At 43.2% G+C, this 20651-nt stretch overlaps 1 protein-coding gene across 8 annotated transcripts in view; it reads right to left on the bottom strand.

Moving 5' to 3' along the window:
- Positions 1–20651, bottom strand: part of wnk2 (WNK lysine deficient protein kinase 2) — a 150555-nt gene that overhangs the window by 11856 nt on the left and 118048 nt on the right. For 6 of the 8 annotated variants that reach the window (XM_033036529.1, XM_033036526.1, XM_033036524.1 and 3 more), the window contains 3 exons: positions 18820–19052; positions 15232–15423; positions 5708–5806 (listed from right to left, as the gene is read on the bottom strand). In XM_033036529.1, coding sequence (XP_032892420.1) covers positions 5708–5806; positions 15232–15423; positions 18820–19052 — 524 coding nt within the window. The remainder of the gene's footprint in view (positions 1–5707; positions 5807–15231; positions 15424–18819; positions 19053–20651) is intronic. The other 2 variants (XM_033036525.1, XM_033036523.1) reach the window with 1 other exon arrangement.

A 20651-nucleotide genomic window follows, 5' to 3' on the forward strand; every position in this document is an offset into this window, starting at 1 on the left:
TTCCGACATCTGCAGCATTTTTTGCTTTCTGATTCATATAGCGTGGAAACAACTTGCCCAAAACGACCAACATGTCCCACCTACCTGCGCTTGTCCCATATCCCTCTAAACCTCTCCTATCCATGTACTTGTGTTTCTTAAATGTTGCAATGATACCTGCCTCAACTACTTCCTCCAGCAGCTCATCCCATACACCCACGACCCTCAGGATCCTATTAAATTTCCCCCCCTCACCTATGTCCTCTGGTTCTCGATTCCCCAGCTCTGTGCATCTACCCAGATGATTTCTCTCATGATTTTGTACACCACTATAAGATCACCCTTCTTCTTGCGGTCCAAAGATTCGAGTCCTAGTGTGCTTAGCCTCTCCCTATAGCTCAGAACCTTGAGTCCCGGCAACATCTTCGTAGATATTCTCTGGGCACTTTCCAGCTTGACATTTTCCCATACACGGTGCCCAGAAGTGAACAATGTACTCTAAAGGCAGCCTCACCAATATATAACTGCAATATGACCTTCCAACTTCTATACTCAACTCTGACTGATGAAGGCCAATGTGCCATGAGCCTTTTTGACCACCCCATCTACCTGTGACACCACTTTCAACTAACTATGTACCTGCACTCCTAGATCCCTCTACTCTACAACACTCTAACCCCAGAGCCCTGCCATTCACTGTGTAGGTCCTGGTTGATGTGAATGCATAACCTTAATGCCTTTTCATTCATAATTATCGCAGGCAATTCCTCAAATTGATCTTACTCTTTGTTTCCAACAAGTGACTACCATTAGAATTATAGGGAGGCAAAAATGCTGGAGAAACTCAGCGGGTGAGGCAGCATCTATGGAGCGAAGGATTAGGTGACGTTTTGTGTCGAGACCCTTTTTCAGACTGATGTGGGGGTGGGGGCGAAGAAGAAAGGAAGAGGCAGATACAGTGGGCTGTGGGAGAGCTGGGAAGGGGAGGGGAAGGAGGGAGAAAGCAAGGACTGCCTGAAATTGGAGCAGTCAATGTTCATGCCGCTGGGGTATAGACTACCCAAGCAGAATATGAGGTGCTGCTCCTCCAATTTACGGTGGGACTAACTCTGGCCATGGAGGAGGCCCAGGACAGAAAGGTCGGATTCGGAATGGGAGGGGGAGTTGAAGTGCTGAGCCACCGGGAGATCAGGTTGGTTATTGTGAACTGAGCAGAGGTGTTGGGCGAAGCGATCGCCAAGTCTGCGCTTGGTCTCACCGATGTAGATCAGTTGACACCTAGAGCAGCAGATGCAATAGATGAGGTAGGAGAACCTCTGCCGCACCTGGAAAGACTGCTTGGGTCCTTGGATGGGGTCAAGGGGGGAGGTAAAGCGACAAGTATAGCATTTCCTGCAATTGCAAGGGCACGTACCAGGGGAGGGGGTGGTTTGGGTAGGAAGGGCCGAATTGACCAGGGAGTTACGGAGAGGTCACTGTGGAAATCAGACAGGGGACGAGATGGGAAGATGTGGCAAGTGGTGGCATCCCGTTGGAGGTGGGAAAAATGTCGGAGGATTATCTGTTGTATGTGACGGTTGGTAGGGTGGAAGGTGAGGACAAGCTCTTGTTACGAGTGGGGGGGATGGGGAGTGAGAGCAGAGCTACTGGGGAAAAAGAAGAGACCCTGGCGAGAGCCTCATCTATAGTCGAAGAGGGTAACCCCCGTTCCCTAAAGAATGAGGACATCTCCGATGCCCTGGTTTGGAACACCTCATCCTGGGTACAGATGCAGCGTAGATGGAGGAATTGGGAGTAGGGGAAAGAGTCCAGATAGCCATTGGAGTCAGTGGGATTGTAGTAGATGTCGGTCAGTAGTCTGTTACCTGCGATGGAGATAATGAGGTAGGGAGATGTCGGAAATGGTCCAGGTGTATTTGAGTGCCGGATGGAAGTTGGTGGTGAAATGGATGAAGTCAGTGAGTTGTGTGTGGGTGCAGGAGGTAACACCAATGCAGTTGCCGATGAAGCGGAGGTAGAGTTCGGGGATAGGGCCATGGTACACCTCGAACAAGGATTGTTCGACGTCCCCTACAAAGAGACAGGCATAGCTTGGGCCCATGCGCGTGCCCATAGCTACGCCTTGGATTTGGAGGAAATGGGAGGAGTCAAATGAAAAGTTGTTGAGGGTAAGGACCAGCTCCGCTAGGCAGAGGAGAGTATCAGTAGACGGGGATTGGTTGGTTCTGCGATCAAGGAAGAAATGGAGTGCTTTAAGAACCTCCAGGTGGGGGATGGAGGTGTAGAGTGACTGGACATCCATGGTGAAGATGAAGGAATGGGGGCCTGGAAAACAGAAGTCATGGAGGAGACGAAGAGCGTGTGAGGTGTCTTGGACATATGTTGGGAGGGATTTAACCAGGAGGGACAGGATGGAATCGAAGTATGTGGAAATAAGCTTTAACCATTAGAATTCTTGTCTTTTCTATTTTTCCAGTGAGTATTGTGGCAACTAATATGACTTAGTACCAGGAATTTCATTTTCACTTCAGGAACTTCACATCCAGGTCCTTAATTACAGTGGAGTTGGGATAGGACAGGGGTGGGGATAAATGGAGTATTTAAATTTCAGTCCACATAATGATGACAATTTCTGTTGAGGACAGAAAACAAGGGAACTATCTTCTGCATCAAAGTAATGAGATCTTGTATATTCAGAGAAAGGTCTATTCTGGTCTTATCTGACTATTATGAATAAATGGAATATCAAATATAATAGTTATGGATAAATAGAATTCAGCTACGTTACCAAACACTTTGTCATTAGTAAACCAGCTCCACAGTTTGAAACCCACGTTGATCAAAAAACCATATACACATGTTTAAAACCATATATACATGTTTAAAACCATATACACATGTTTAAAACCATATATACATGTTTAAAACCATATATACATGTTGAAAAACCATATACACATGTTTAAAAATCATACTATGCTTCACACGCAGATTGACAGAATTAATTAAAAACGACTTACCTGAACCAGTAATTCATTTTCCAACAGCTGTTCCAGGAAAGAATTTGGTTAGGGCTATTGTGCTCACACCTGGAGTGCTTTATGTCTAACAATCCATGAATTCAATTTTGCACACCCCCTCCCTGATAGTTAAGAAACATCGCACATGATACACAAACAAATAGAAAACTATGCAACATTATTTGTGAAATGATGTACAGAAAGCATTCAACAGGTCAGTCAGCAAAGGTAAAGGCAGAGTTTGGATTGCAGGGTTCTAACACATGTAACATTTAATACTGGATGCTGTCTGAGCAGAATGTTCCCAACATTCCAGATTTCTTGCATAAATTCAGATGCAGCATGGAAATAGGCCCTTTGACCCAATGTGTCCACACTGACTTTGAATGATCCATCTACATTAACGCAATTTTTATTCTCCCCACAATATCATCAATTACCCCCACTTCTATAGTATTTGACATTGGAATCTAGATGCTCATCTTCACATGCGGGAAAGTGTTGCAGATACTAATCTATAGTCCATTCATGTTCCTTCACTAGCTCTTTTTTAATGCTAAAAATCTAGGAGCTTTTATACTGTAAAAATAATACAGTATTGTTCAATAAATCAATTCATATTCTAAAAAATAATGGGATATGAATAAGAGTGTATTTGTTGCCACCATCACAGCATTTCAGTAGCATGTTAGAATTGCAATAATGTTTGTTTTAAATATGGGATTTCTTGAGAAAGAATTAATCTGTATGCACTGATGATCAAAAATAATGTTCAATAAAAATCTGCAACGAAAATCATAATTCATAACCACATACCATTCAAAGCATTTACTATATGCAAGAGATTAACTAGCAAGAAAAGTGACTTTCAGACTAAATTAAAGATGTCAACTGGTCATTTCTTTTTTAAAAACAAAATGTAAAAAATATTTTTCACTTTACATAATTTTAACGGCCTTCAGGACCTGACAGGACAATATACCTTTATACATTCAAAACCAATACACAAATACAGTTTTAAAAAGAATGCAGGAAAGAAAGATTTATTTTATTCTATTTAAGAAAACTTAATAAACGGATTGACAAATATGTGCTCAAAGTGCTATTTAAATCTTCTATAGTAATTGGAAAAATATCACCAATTGTCTTCAGTAAATTTTGGGAATAATGCATTAGATGAAGGCAGGAATATTGCTTGATACAAAGATACTGCTACTGTACCTTAACAAATTAAAACATGACTATTCTATATAGATTTCATTTTTAACAATAATTGATTACTGTTCAAGATAGATTAATTAGATCAGATCTTTCAAACTCTTACATTATTGGCAAATTCAGGAAAGGGTAATTCACTCCTGCAGACGGTTGAGCTGCAACTTCTGTGATACCCCTTTTTATGTAGTTGGTGACGTTATAAACTTTTCCTTGTCAATTTCAAAGATAGGAGTCACAACAAAAAGTTCAATGTGCAGCCAGCAAAGTTGATGAAGTATATATAGGTGGTTGCCCAAGTATAAGCACCAGGGTAAAATAGGGTAACACCAAATTTGCTATGTAGTAACTGCTCATCTGTGAATAATACTTCAGGAGGTGACTTTACAGACTTTGCTCCTTGTCCAGTAAAATGGTTTTCAGATCGACTGGCTCGATGTCTCTAACATGAGACTCAGCACAATACCTGTCCAAGTCTTTGAAAACTAGTAATGCTTCTGAGAACTGAAACAATTTTTCTTTGTTTTCAAGCACTGAGAGCACAAGTTTGTTCAAAGGAAAGTCACCTTAAAAATTAAAGTTAATTTTGAGAAGAAAGACAGTGTTTTTTCTTGAAAAAAACAAAGATGGATTTCAAACAAATCATTTTATAAATATTATGGCAATTTACAATACCATAACTGGATCAATTCTAGTGCTCCAGTCAGGATTTTCATGGCACAGGAATAATTATAACCCATAAGACACCAACTCACACATCCTCAATATCTTTTACATAATTTATAAACTGGTAGGAAAATGATGGCATGATTACAAGTATGATAAACGAATAGAAAAGATTCCAATGAATGAGTTGCACCAAGCTTATTGAATACCATGTTAAGCAATTCTATTGAATACTAACTGGAGCACTGGGGATTCAGCATCTTTTACATGCATGCATCTCAAAGATACAACAATGTAAAAATGGTAAAATATTCAACAGTCCTTAAATAGGAGTTGTAGCCTCCAGTGACCTTCCTAGTATTGCATCAATGAGATACACAGCTTGTTACATGCAAGTCTTCATTGTCGAAACATGTGTGAAAGAGACCAGTCTTCTAGAGGAGCTCTGAATTCTCCATTTTTGGTGAAAATATATGTTAGGGGAGCAGACTTGTATATTTGTAATATTTTGAGGAAACTAAAACGACTACAATAAAAAATTACATTAAAATACAAAAGCTTTGATACACTCAGTAAATTTCAATCAAACTTCATATTGTAAAGATTAATGCACAGAAGATGAGCTCTTCCACATATGCCTTTAGTATTCAGTGATAAGCCAAAAGCAGTGCACTAAAGCATTTGTATGTGAAATGAAAATGTGCAATGGTAAGCAATAAATTAAAAAAAGTGCTAAAAAAGCAGGCTTCCTGCAGAAATATAAAATGGACTAAAACAGCAAGAGAAGATGGGATGATTAGTTTAAATACAAAAGAACAAATACAAACAGATGGACAAAGACACAGGTCCACTGAGGAATCTGGTACGAGGTTTGCTATTAGATTTATAGGTCACTCTCTCAGACGTTTGGTGGAAAACCGTCCAGCCTGCAAATGAATATAAAGGGGAAAAAACAAGACACTAGTAAAGTATTTGTAGAAGCAACTCAATTTTGTAAATAATCTAGCTGGGTGGATACAACATCTACAGTTTTCTTACTACCAAATATGAGAGAAAAAATGATAGTTAAAAAATAAAATTGATTATGTGCAAACAGATGCAATGGGGTGGGGACGGGAAAGCAAATTTAACTTATCAACAAGGGTTAAAAACTAACAAAATGGTTACCTAAATCTTACTGAACACATTAGCTTTGTTTGGATATCTGCTGAGTGCTTTACCTTAAATAATCTTAATCTACTATTTTATAACTAAATGTTGAGCCAGATCAGAATACAACAATTATAATGAATATGTTATATTCAATTTTATTGCACTTCAATTTGTAAAATGAATTTTATTTCTTCCATAAAAAACAGGATTTTAAACATTTTGAAACTTTGGACTGATTTTTGCAATAAGAAAACATTGATCATCATCGCACCATAAATAGACAACATCAGCAATTCCACAAAGACATGGTTTAACATAGAAATTCCAAGTGGGATTCCATGTTCCTCCATAGGCTGCACACATTTTTTTGCAGCCTTCCCTCTCCCTTTTATAATATTGTATATTTCTGTTTACAGCAATTTAAAACGTTTTAAAATATCCCTGCCGATTAAAGATATAAAAATTGAGGGCTGCCAAAGCCTGTCTGGACTTTCTGGATGGCAACGCACTTACTACTGAAGTCCCAGATTCAGAGTGTGATCAAGATGGATCCTCTGCTTCCAGCTCAGATAAGTGACAGGCCTGGGGAGGAGGAGGAGAGGCCACAGGCAGCAATGCAAGAGGTAAGCCAGCTTTACTACAATCTAGCCTAACAATTCAAAAGTTATTAATTTGCTGCTGAATGTTTTGCACATCATAAAATACACTATATAAATGCTAAACATATCCTTCAACATAGTGTAATAATCTATAGCAAACATATAATGACAAATGTTCATGCAAATTGTGCCGTTCAGAATCTGCAACCATTAATAGTCAATTATTTAAATAATTTGGGAACACAATGCAAAACATTTATCCTATAGCAATATTTATAACTTAAAAATGCTGTTGCATATTTATTATTCCTAGCAGTTAACCTGGTTACGAAATATGTAATTTCTGACTTCTCCCAAAACTATAAAACATGAACACCGTTTGGAAAGACCTGCCCAGGGTTCACGTCTGCCTGGCAGATCCAGTGAGAACATAAGAGACAAGGTATTTGGTCTTTTGAGCCACACCTATATCGGGCTTTTATTTTGGTGTATTTTCCAATTTACAGACACAAACGACTTATGAAACCTGTTCGTTACCCAAGAATGGCCTGTATCTCAAATCCTTCACTGGGCAGAAGTCCAGCACTGTCCAAGAAACTTACTATGTAAAACTATAACTTTGTAAGTTAAATCTTGCAGTTCTGCAATACCTTGATATTCTACACCAAGATACTTATGCTAAATCACATTTTAATAATGTATAGTTGAGCAACAAGATTATTTGGAGGCTATAGTTTTATTTAACATTAAGCATACCTACTTGTTATGTTCAACAATATAAATAAGCATAACTGTTCTGTCTAACTACTCGTTATGTTCAGCAATATGAACAGCAAATCAATACTTTGCTTCAATGATTTAAATAATCTGGAAATACATATTAAATGTAACTTGGAATCACTTATTGTTCTTTTGCTCAAATTAATTTCTTACAGGAAATCAGAGTGAATACATTTCCATGATGCAGAGGAAAACAATGTCATTTTAGTTTTAGGTAGATTGACAATACTTCATCAGTATTGCTTCAGTTATTTTGCTGCAATACAACAGAGACCTTGTGATCTGGGAACAGGTTCAGATCAATAATGGACACTGGGGAATTTAAAATCAATGAGGATAAAAAGCTACCATCAGCAGGACTGGTTCGTAGCAAATACCCATATCGTTTTGAGAAGGAAATCTACCTGCTGCTTGTTCTATATCAGATTCTAGCCACTCAGCAAGTAGTCAACCTTTAAATGATCCAATGGTATGACTTGCCAAGCCAGTCAGATATTTAAAAACCACCATTATGAACGGACCACCTGCCATGAACTGAAACATCAGATTCACAAATAAAAGCAAATCCAATCTTTTCCTTAGTAACATATGAGGACTTGTGCTAAAATTGAATTAGCTGTTCCAAAGAATAGTTAATGAACAGAATCATAATTTTCAGCCAATGTCTCTCATTAGATTCCTGCATATGTCTTGGACAATCAATTGACAAGTTCTACCAAAGATGGCAGCATAGTGGCATAAGTGGGGAAGCAGGTCCCCTGAAGTCATCGACATTTGAGTTTGGACACCAATAATCTTCAAGAAATTTTACAGACAATGAAATCTGATTATCAATAACCGTACTGAACAGCTAAACACAAAATGCCTGCGTAAATCAGCAGGGCAGACAGCGTCTGCGGAGGGAAATGGACGGATGATGTTTTGGGCTGGAACCTTTCTTCAGACTTATTGGCTTAGGGAGGAAAGCTGGAAAAGAGAGTTGGAGTGGGACAAAGCTTGGCCAAGTGATAGGTGGATATAGGTGAGGGGGGTGATTGGCAGATATGTGGAGTAAGTGACAAAGGCCAGGTTGTCAGATTAGGAAAGAAGAGTTTAATCCAAGCGAATGTGAGGTGCTGCACTTTGGGAGGTTAATTGTAAGAGGAAAGTTGATGGCTTGACCCTAACAGTATTGGATTTTGGGTCTAAGTTCATAGTTTCCTGCAAGTGGCAACACAGGTAGAGTGGTAAAGACTGCTGTATGCTTACCTTTATCAATGGAGACATTGGGTATGTCATATTGCAAATTTACAAAAAAAACCTTGGTTATGCCACATTTAGAGCATAGTGTGTTGTTTTGCTCAAAAATCCTATAGCGAGCAAGATGGTCCACTCCTGCTAAATCCAATGGGCTGACGTGTAGTACGCAACGGAGCGGAACGTCAGTCATTTCTTCGGCCATTTCAGTAGGATCAACGTTGCGGGGGAACAGTTTGTGTTAATAAATTATAATTCTGAAAATGAGAAGATTTTTTACCAAAGAACTTTGATTTTTACGAGGATGTTTCCGTAACCGGCTTCCGTCTCCGCACTAGTATCTTTGCTATGGGACCTTTGGTGCGGAGACGGAAGCCGGTTACGGAAATGGGGCCGAAGAATACCCATGACTCTGCCCATGACCGTACTACGTCTTTTTCGTTGAGTGGACTATCTTGCTCGCTATAGGAGCTTTGGTTTTGCTTGCCCCATTACAGGAAGGATGTACGTATTAGTTGTAAGAAGAGATTGAATAAACTTGGATTGTTTTCTCTGGAGTATCAGTGATGAGGGGAGACCTGATTTATAACAGATGTAGATAGGATAGACGATCAGAACCTTTCTCCCCAAGGTGGAAATGTCTAACACTAGAGATTATAGCTTTAACGTGAGAGGGGGATAGTTTAAAGGAAAAGTGCATGAATAGTGCATTTTATATGGCGAGTTCCTGGAAAGTCCTACCAAGGATGATGGTGGAAGCAGATATGATCGTGCCTTTAAGATGATTAGATATGCAGGGAATGGAGGGATGCTCCTGGACATTTCTCATCAGGCGACCTACTTGATGCCACGAGAACCTCCGACTAGCATCACGACCTACCTACGACCTCGTGACGACCATGCTGCGAGTATGAGTCAAGGGCAAACTCGGCAGAGGTCGTGAATTAGGTTGTGAAAGTGGGACAGGCCCTTCAGAAAGACAATAAGAGGAAGCTTGAATAGAATGAATTTTGTCAATTTTTTTAATGAAATTTTTTGCGACATTGAGGCTAATTAAATTGAAAACATATATCCATTACTTTTTGTGAACTATGGTTGATGCCTGTGATTAACTGACAGTTCCACGAGGAATGAAATCCTGAGAGTCTGGTGAACCTTCTCTGTCCTCCCTCTATGGCAAGAATGTCTTTCCTCAGATAAGGAGACCAAAACTGTATGCAATACTCCAGGTGTGGTCTCACCAAGACCCTGTACAACTGCAGTAGAACCTCCCTGCTCCTATACTCAAATCCTTTTGCTATGAATGCTAACATACCATTCGCTTTCTTCACTGCCTGCTGCACCTGCATGCCTACTTTCAATGACTGGTGTACCATGACACCCAGGTCTCGTTGCATCTCCCCTTTTCCTAATCGGCCACCATTCAGATAATAGTCTACTTTACTGTTTTTGCCACCAAGCTGCAGTTTCTTATGATAAAGTAGGACATTCACTTTCATAGATTAGTTTATTTGGATTTTTCAACATGGATTTGAATTTGTACAGTGTGCACGTTATGTCTTGGATCCAGGGACCCGATTTATAATGGATGTCATGTTTTCTATATTTGGCCTCACCCTAGTTTCTTTGTACCATGTTTAATTGTAACACTCTGGTAAAAACGTGCTGCGTGGAGGCTGCCTCACCAAAGGCGTGAATTGTATACATATCATTCATGAGCTTTCTTTCAAGAAATTAACATGAATCAGTTTAATTCTTCATCCACCATCTGTCACTTTCTGCTTTCTTCTTGCTCTTATTTAAAAACAAATTGTTCTGATGAGGGGTATAATAGATGAAAACAATGGATAATAGTATAATGGATGTCAAAAGCAAGTAGAAAAGATTCTCTGCTGATTCTGGTGAAATAATGGTTCGATTGGAGCTATAGTGGGAAATGTTTTGTTTTATTTGACGTAAAATGAAGCACTGAGAATATGTATTGTTGCATTCACAGATTGCTCCGTCACTAGGAAAATGAAAAATACTAATTCTCAGTAGAGTCTCACAAATACAGATTGCTTTGTTTTGACACAATTTTCTGCCACATTAGGCAGTGGAGGCCGATTCACTGATGAGAAGGAAAGCAAGCATGGAACCAGTCAAATAGATCTACTGTAGAATTAACATGATGGCATGTGTTTGATGACAAGAGCAGATGTGCTTTGAAAGAATAATGTTGGTTGCACCAATTATAGGATTTCCTTCCTCTGCAATCTTCTAGATTTTGTGGTAAATTTAAACTGAACTGCAGTTGAACAATTGGATGGCAAGCATATTTATACAGGATACCACTTTAATTTCATAGAAACATAGAAAATAGGTGCAGGAGTAGGCCATTCGGCCCTTCGAGCAAGCACCACCATTCAACATCCAGTGAATCGGCCTCCACTGCCTACTGTGGCAGAGAATTCCAGATTCACCAACTCTGGGTGAAAAAAGTTTTTCCTCATCTCAGCCCTAAATGGCCTACCCCTTATTCTTCAATTGTGACCCCTGGTTCTGGACTCCCCCAACATCGGGAACATTTTTCCTGTATCTAGCCTCTCCAATCCCTTAAGAATATTTCTCTAAGAATCCCTCTCATCCTTCTAAATTCCAGTGAATATAAACCTAGTCGACCCATTCTTTCATCATATGTCAATCCCGCCATTCTGGGAATTAACTTGGTGAACCTACATTGCACTGCCTCAATAGCAAGAATATCCTTCCCCAAATTAGGAGACCAATATTACACACAATACTCCAGGTATGGTCTCACCAGGGCTCTGTACAACTGCAGTAGGACCTACTTGCACCTATACTTAAATCATCTCGCAATGAAGGCCAACATGCCATTTGCTTTCTTCACTGCCTGCTGTACCTGCATGCTTACTTTCATTGACTGATGTACACCCGGGTCTCATTGCACCTCCTTTTCCTAATCTGACACCATTCAGATAATAATCTGCCTTCCTGTTTTTACCAACAAAGTGGATAACCTCACATTTATCCACATTATACTGCATGTGCCATGCATCTGCCCACTCACCCAACCTATCCATGCCATCCTGCAGCCTGATAGCATCCTCCTTGCAGCTCACACTGCCACCCAGCTTGGTGTCAACATAGGAGTAATCACTGTGGGAGAGGTGATAGAGCTGCTGCCTCAGCTACAATCACCTGGTTGAAATTATGACTTACAATCGTGTATCATGTGATGTGGTCCCTTTTTCGGGTGCCCGTCAGGAGTCTCGCTGCGGCGTTTTGGACCAGTTGCAGGCGGGACAGGGAAGATTGGCTGATGCCAGTGTAAAGGGAGTTCAGTAATCTATGTGGGAGGAGATAAATGTGTGGATGATCTTTTCGAGATCATCAAACTGGAGGAATTGTTTTACTTAAGCTATCGTCCGAAGCTGAAAAGCTAGCTTTTACCACGGCATTGACTTGTTTGTCAAATGTCAGTGCTGAGTCAAATATCACGCCAAGGAATACTAGCCAAGTATGTATACATACCTGGCTAATACATTTATTGTGATCTATACTCAATGTGTAAAATCCAGGCCTCCCTCTGCCAATATTGGGCAGCACGTTAGTAGACCTGCTGCTGTATACAATATAATAATCATATAATTGCTTGCAGTACACGACAAGGTCAAGCAACTCAATTAGTCCACTGTCCATGCCAGCTCTTTGTGGAACAATCCATTCTGTTCCATTCTGCCCCATTCCCCAGCTCGGCCCCATTCCCCGGCTCGGCCCCATTCCCCAGCTCGACCCCATTCCCCAGCTCAGCCCCATTCCCCAGCTCAGCCCCATTCCCCAGCTCAGCCCCATTCCCCAGCTCAGTTCCAGCTCGGCCCCATTCCCCAGCTCAGTCCCAGCTCGACCCCATTCCCCAGCTCAGTTCCAGCTCAGCCCCATTCCCCAGCTCAGTCCCAGCTCGGCCCCATTCCCCAGCTCAGCCCCATTCCCCAGCTCGACCCCATTCCCCAGCTCAGCCCCATTCCCCAGCTCAGCCCCATTCCCCAGCTCAGTCCCAGCTCGGCCCCATTCCCCAGCTCAGTCCCAGCTCGACCCCATTCCCCAGCTCAGCCCCATTCCCCAGCTCAGTCCCAGCTCGACCCTATTCCCCAGCTCGACCATCGGTGGGTGGCGCGACTCACGTCGCAGCGGCCTCTGCAGTCAGTTTGTCTTTTTGTTATTTTTTGTCCCGTTTTAATGTAGTTTTTATTATTTTTTTGATGGGGTATGTGTGTGTGTGTGTGTGTGGGGGGGCGGGGGGTGGGGGGGGAAACTTTTAAAATCTTTCCCCTGCACGGATAACCCGACCTTTTCCCTGTCGGGTCTCCGTTGTCGTTGGGGCTGCAACGTGGAGCGGCCTCCAGCAGGAACGTCCTGGGGCTCCAGTCGCGGAGCTGCGGAGCTACTCACCATCATGGAGCTGGCCGAGTCCGGAGCGGGAGTAGCGGTGGTGGCGCGCTGCTGTGACCCAACCCCCGGAGATTCGGAGGCTTACCGCAGGTCTGGCAGACAGTAATATCGGGAGCCCGCGGGTCCCTGGTTGGAGACCGCTTTTCGAGGCTTCCGCAACGGCGACTTCTCCCGCCTGAGTAACGGGGTCGAGGATGACCTGGAGTGGGGCCTTACATCATCGCCCGGCGTGGCTTCAACGGCTGCGGGACTTTGCTAGTGCCCGCCGGGGCTCCAACAACAAGACCCGGCGCGTGGCCTTGCATCGCCCGGCGTGGCTTTAATGGCCGCGGGACAATTGCCATCGCCCGCCGGGGGGCTTTGACTCTGACATCGGGAGGGGAATGGGGAGTGCAGGGGAGAGATACGTTTTTTTGCCTTCCATCACAGCGAGGAGGAGATGCGCTGTGATGGATGACTGTGTAAATTGTGTTGTGTCTTGGGTCTTTTTTTCCATGTGTGTATGACTGCAGAAACAACATTTCATTTGAGCCTCTATGAGGTTCAAGTGACAAATAAATTGTATTGTGTATTGTATGTATTGTGACCCCATTCCCCAGCTCGGCCCCATTCCCCAGCTCGGCCCCATTCCCCAGCTCGGCCCCATTCCCCAGCTCAGTCCCAGCTCGGCCCCATTCCCCAGCTCAGTCCCAGCTCGGCCCCATTCCCCAGCTCGGCCCCATTCCCCAGCTCGGCCCCATTCCCCAGCTCGGCCCCATTCCCCAGTTCAGCCCCATTCCCCAGCTCAGTCCCAGCTCAGCCCCATTCCCCAGCTCAGTCCCAGCTCAGCCCCATTCCCCAGCTCATCCCCAGCTCATCCCCAGCCCGGCCCCATTCCCCAGCTCAGCCCCAGCTCGGCCCCATTCCCCAGCTCGGCCCCATTCCCCAGCTCAGCCCCATTCCCCAGCTCAGTCCCAGCTCAGCCCCATTCCCCGGCTCGGCCATATTCCCCGGCACTTTCTCTCATTGTTATATAGTTCCTTTTTTAGAGGTCTGATGAACAAAGTTTCCATCACCCTTGCAAGTAGTGGTGTTCCAAATCTTATAGCCCAGAGTCGCCTCCCAGAGGGAAGCACCTCAAAGAGTTGGCGGCCAGGGTGAGAGGGGTTTAGAAACAGGCTCTTCAGCCTATTGAGTTCCAAATCTTGACCATTCCCTCCCTACGTTTCTCTTGCATTATGTGCCTTTTACTCCAGATTGGCTTTAAAGGATCATCTATTAATGAGAAAAGGGAAAGGGAGAGAAGCTAACCAAGCCCTTCATGATCGTTTTCACCTCTATCAAATTTCTTCTCGACCCTCTTTCATCCCAGAAGAAAAATCCCAACTTCCCTGGTCTAACCACACATTGAAATCATTCATCTGTGGATCAACATTTCCACCAATGAACAACCACTGATGTATCTATGAGAAAGATCTGATATATGAACAATCTAATCTGATGCATCCAGAAAATCCTTTCAATTACATTATCGATTGTTTGTTTGATGCTTCAGGGCAATCACCATCCCTGCTCCACCAGCAAATCCATTTTGTGTATAACCTGAGAACATCTGGAAGAGCTAAATTTCCTTCTAACTTATTGAAGCCCATATCCTCCTACAAGTTCTATTTATATTTTCCCCATACCCCATATTAAATTATTTATCCTTCGGAGACACTCTCAAGGCAGAAAAGTAAGCTTCTCAGATTACTCCTGATGCCACAGATGAAACAACTGGATCTTTTCAGAGTTTGCTTCGGGGAGTCATTCATTTGTTGTTATAGCATTCACTATTCAATTTGCTGTACCGATTGTTGCTTCGTTGCAATGGGCTGCAATGAGTTTCAAAACTCAATATCAATGATAGTTTGACGTTGGTCGACTTCTATAAGGTATTTGATAATTTTAAATAGCATCTACCACTGATGAGATCACTTCAAATTTAAGAGAATAAATTAAATTCCCATCTCCGAGGGAAGATTTGCCAACAAAAGGAATTTGGCAAAAATTGGTCCTCAATTTTAGGTATCATTATGGAATTTAGCAGACTTTCAGTAACCAACACTTCTTCCAATGGTATAATATATTTGATGAACTGTTTATGTAGTTACCTTGGGCAGCATCTCCTTGTGCAGCACCTGCCCCCTCATTAATAAAGCCTTGATAATCATCAGAGGATAAGGAGGATTTGATAGAGCCGGGTTGTTGGGTTTGCACAGCCTCCGATTGAGTAGCTTCTAATGTATCAGAACTACATGAGGCATCTTGATGTTTAGATGCAATACAGCTATTTGTTTGAATATCTGTAACAGAAAAGAGCAGAGGTAAAATTATTCAATGCTTATAATAAGATATTGTAAAGCCAGTATATTAAGATGTAGAGACAGAAGCATTTTATTCCAAATGGAGTTCGTCTAGAGGTGACCCCTTAAGAAACAACTGGATTTAACACTTGATACATTAATACAACATTTGGTACATTGCCAGGTTAATCAGGTTTTATAGTTTTATACACACATCCTCAAATATGGCTTTACAACTCTTTGCCTACTCTTTTACATATTCTACATTCCCATCCTGTTCTACAATTCCCTTAATGTTAAGAAGTCCACTGTCTTCGAGTTGTAAAACAAAGAAACGGTCCCTTCTGCTCACATTTACACTGACCATCTATTCATATTATTTGTCTCCAATAGGGTTATATCTCTTTCAATATCTTGCCCATTTAAGCACCTATCTAAATGTCTCTTAAAAATGGTAAATGTATCAATTTCCATCATCTCCTTTGTAAGCATGTTCCAAATATCAACCAGAGTCCAAAACAGAAACCTTTCCTCACCATTACGACTATGCTCTCTTGTTTTGAATGGGGAAAACATATTCTGACTATCTACCCTACCTTTACTTTTCTTAATTTGATAAACCTCTATCAGGTTAGCTCTCAGCCTCCTTCACAAGCTCAGGGCCAAACAAGCTCAGCCTTTCCAATCTTTCCCCACAACAAAAGCCGCCCATCCAGGCGACATCCTGGGGAATCTCCTCTGCCCTCTTTCCAGCAAAGATCATAGAGCGGAGCTTTTATTTCCAGTGCATTCACATCATTCCCAAGGCGTGTGACCAGAGCTACACACAATATTCCACATGTGGTCTAAATATTATTTAGCGAAGTTGAAAGAAAACATTCCGACTCTATGTCCTTCCCTATAAAGTCAAGCATTCCACGTGTGCTCTTCACTACCCCATCCACTTGCATTGCTCATGGCCGCTACGTGGCTCACCAAAATGCTTCCCCTCAAACTTTTCAGGATGGAATTTTAGAAGCAAGGAACTGCAAATGCTGGTTTACAAATGACACAATGTGCTAGTCAGGCAGCATCTCAGATAGATAAAGATGCTGCCTGACCCATTGAGCTACACCATCCAGCACTTTGTCTCTTCAGGATTATATTCTATCTGTTAATGCTCTGCCCATCTTTCAAACTGATCTATCCTCCTGTAGTCATAGATAGCTTTCCTGGCTATTCAAAACACCACCAATTGTTTTTATCCACTGATCCCAGTCCTCAGTGTTGTTGTACACTTTCCAACCATAGAAACATAGAACAGCACATGAACAGGACCTTTGGTCCACAATGCCTGTGCAGAACACGATGCCCGATCCATATCCCTCCATTCCTTGCATATTAACGTGCCTATTAAAAGCTTCTTAAATGCCACTATTATATCTGCCTCTACCACCACCTCTGGCAGTGTGTCCCAGACACCAACATCTGTAAAAAAAAAAAACTTGCTCCACTCATCTCCTTTAAACTTTGCTCCTTCACCTTAAAACTATGTCCTCTTGTATTTGATATTACCATCCTGGGAAATAAAGGTTCTGATTATCTACCCTATCTATACCTCATAATTTTATATACTTCTAATTCTAATAGGTCTGCCCTCAACCTCTGGCAAGTTTCAACTTCTTATAGCTAATACTCCCTTCTCTAGGCATAGGGTAGAGAGTCAGAACCCTGTTCCTAGATTCGAAATATCAAATACTAGAGTGCACAGCTTTAAGGTGAGAGGGACAAGTTTGTTTTTACACAGAAGTTGGTGGATGCCTGAAATGCACTGCCAGAGGTGCCTAGAAAGTGTTTTTGCAGATGAAAAGGCCAGTGAGCCTAACATCTGTCACAAGCAAGTTACTCTGAGGGAGAAGACATGTATGCATTTGGATAGACAGGGGCTGATTAGGGATTAGAGGGGGGGTCACAGAGGGGGGGGGGCGGCAGAGAGGGGGGGGGCGGCAGAGAGGGGGGGGCGGCAGAGAGGGGGGGGCGGCAGAGAGGGGGGGGGCGGCAGAGAGGGGGGGGGTGGCAGAGAGGAGGGGGGCGGCAGAGAGGGGGGGGCGGCAGAGAGGGAGGGGCGGCAGGGGGGGGCGGCAGAGGGGGGGGGTGGCAGAGGGGGGGGGCGGCAGAGAGGGAGGGGGGGCAGAGAGGGAGAGGGGCAGAGAGGGAGGGGGGCAGAGGGGGAGGGGGAGGGGGGGCAGAGGGCGAGAGGGGCAGAGGGCGAGAGGGGCAGAGGGGGAGGAGGGGCAGAGGGGCAGAGGGAGAGGAGGGGCAGAGATAGGTGCGAGGCAGGACCTTCACAGCGAATGGCAGGACTCTGGAGAGTGTTGTGGTGCAGAGGGATCTAGGAGTACAGGTACATAATTCTCTGAAAGGGGCATCACAGGTAGATAGTGTGGCGAAGATGACTCGATATATTGGCCTTTAACAGTCAGGGTATTGAGTAAGGAAATTGTGATGTTAGGTTACAATTGATCAAGATATTGGTGAGGTTGCATTTGGAGTATTGTGTTTCATTTTTGTCACCCTTCTGTAGGAAGGATATCATTAAAGCTGGAAAAGTACACAGACGATTTACGAGGATGTTGTCAGGATTCAAGGTCCCAAACTACAGGAAGAGATTGAGCAGACTACAACTTTATTTCTAGGAGCGCAGGAGGTTGATGAATGATGTGTACATAATCATGAGGGAATAGATAGATCAAATGCACAGTCGCTTTATCTAGAGTAGGGGAAATCAAGAATCAGAGGAGACAGGTTTAAGGTAAGAGGGAGAAGATTTAATGGGAATCTAAGGGGAAACGTTTTCCACACAGAGAGTGGTGGGTATATAGAAAGAGCTACTAGTGGAAGTAAATGAGTCTTGTATTATAACATTTAAAAGACATCTGGGCAAGTACATGGACAGGAACTATTTAGGGAGATATGTGCTAAACTCTGGCAAATGGGGCATGGGCAAGTTGTCTGAAGGGCATCTAAGAGCTGGCAAGTAATAGGTGAATTTTGGTGGAGGGGTTGATAGGTCAGGTGGGGAAGAGGTGAGCGGAGATAGTAATCAAGGCTAGTTATCATCTCCACCCATATCCAGCCTTGGCTACTATCTCCACCCATCTCTTCCCCATCTGATTCATTTGTTAATCAACCCCATCCCCTGGAACCACCTATTACTAGTCAGCACCTGCCCCACCCCTTCTTTTCACTTCTTTCTACTAACTATCTCCCCACTATTACATCAGTTTAACGATGGGTCCCCACTCAAAATGACATCAGTGTATTTTCCTCCAAGAATGTTGCCTGACTCATTGCTCTAGTTATTTTTAACCATCTATTCAAATGTAGGTAGTGAACTATTCATTTCGGCACACTTACTTGTATTGGAAGATAGACTTGTATTGGAAGCTGCATTCTTCAGAGACTGTACTAATGGATTAAGAAGCCTGCCAGCTTTTAGTTTGTTCTTGCTGGTTCTTCGCCGTCGGCTTGTAGGTGGTACAGCTTGCAAGAATCCTAAAGCTGTTGGTAAAGGTTTTCCCAAACGACTATATAATTCCTGAATCTCATGTCTTTGATGAACTTGAAGTTCCGAGATTTCTTTCATGTGTCTATTAAAGTTAAAATGTACATTATGATTCCAATGCAGAACAATTGCATTATTGTCAGAGATGTGTAAAGAAAAATTTGGTCACTATTCAAATATCTGAATTTGATTTAAGGGAAACATATATCTGTTCAAAGTAATCAGTCTGGTCCTCACCTTTCACCCCACCAGCCGGCAAATACAACACATAATCCTCCGCCATTTCCGCCACCTCCAACGTGACCCCACCACTCGCCACATCTTCCCATCTCCCCCCATGTCTGCCTTCCGCAAAGACCGCTCCCTCCGCAACTCCCTCGTCAATTCTTCCCTTCCCACCCGCACCACCCCCACCCCGGGCCCATTCCGTTGCAACCGCAAGAAATGCAACACCTGTCCCTTCACCTCCCCCCTCGACTCCATTCAAGGACCCAAGCAGTCGTTCCAGGTGCGACAAAGGTTCACCTGTATCTCCTCCAACCTCATCTACTGCATCCGCTGCTCTAGATGTCAGCTGATTTACATCGGGGAGACCAAGCGTAGGTTGGGCGATCGTTTCGCCGAACACCTCCGCTCAGTCCGCAATAACCTACCTGAACTCCCGGTGGCTCAGCACTTCAACTCCCCCTCCCATTCCCAATCCGACCTCTCTGTCCTGGGTCTCCTCTATTGCCAGAGTGAGCAACAGCAGAAATTGGAGGAACAGCACCTCATATTCCGTCTGGGGACCTTGCGTCCGTATGGCATTAACATTGAATTCTCCCAATTTTGCTAGCCCTTGCTGTCTCCTCCCCTTCCTTAACCCTCTAGCTGTCTCCTCCCACCCTCCCATCCGCCCGCCCTCGGGCTCCTCCTCCTCCTCCCCTTTTCCTTCTTTCTCCCCCCCCCCACCCCCCATCAGTCTGAAGAAGGGTTTCGGCCCGAAACGTCGCCTATTTCCTTCGCTCCATAGATGCTGCTGCACCCGCTGAGTTTCCCAGCAATTTTGTGTACCCTAGTATAAATTCATTGTTGCATTTGCAGCCAACAAATGGTAACGCATTAATCCATTCAAAATACAAAAACAACTTTTTACATTTGTCATGATAATTGACTAAATAAAAGGATTTCATGACATCATCTTGTAACTATCTACAAGACATCAGTCTCAATTATATTGGAATAATTTACACTTGGATTAATGCACTTCCAACAACTCAAGAAACTTAACATCATCTGTTGATGGGATTTGGACTATGCGCAGGCAGATAAGAGATGGTCTTGGTATCTATCATGTTCCGCACCGATATTGTGGGTCGAAGGGCCTGTTGTGCTGTACTGTTTGTTTATCCAGAACAAAGCAGCCCACTTAATTGGCAGCTCTTCAGTCATCCTCTATCTATATCCATGCCCTCCACAATTGGTACAGTGACCATGGTGGGTGACCATGTATATAATGCACTGCAATTACTTGCCTCAGCTGCTCTGATAACTCCATCCAAATTTGCAACTTGTCTGATCAAGAAGTGCAAAGGCAGCACTGCAAGCGGCTCACCATTCTGAGGAATAAATTGGTATTCCTTCATCTTAGTACCTCTCTGCACAAGAAAGGCTGCAGAGGTTCAAGAGGTGGCTTCCACCAACT

This window comes from Amblyraja radiata, chromosome 18 (genome assembly GCF_010909765.2).
Source record: "Amblyraja radiata isolate CabotCenter1 chromosome 18, sAmbRad1.1.pri, whole genome shotgun sequence".
NCBI classification, from domain to species: domain Eukaryota; kingdom Metazoa; phylum Chordata; class Chondrichthyes; order Rajiformes; family Rajidae; genus Amblyraja; species Amblyraja radiata.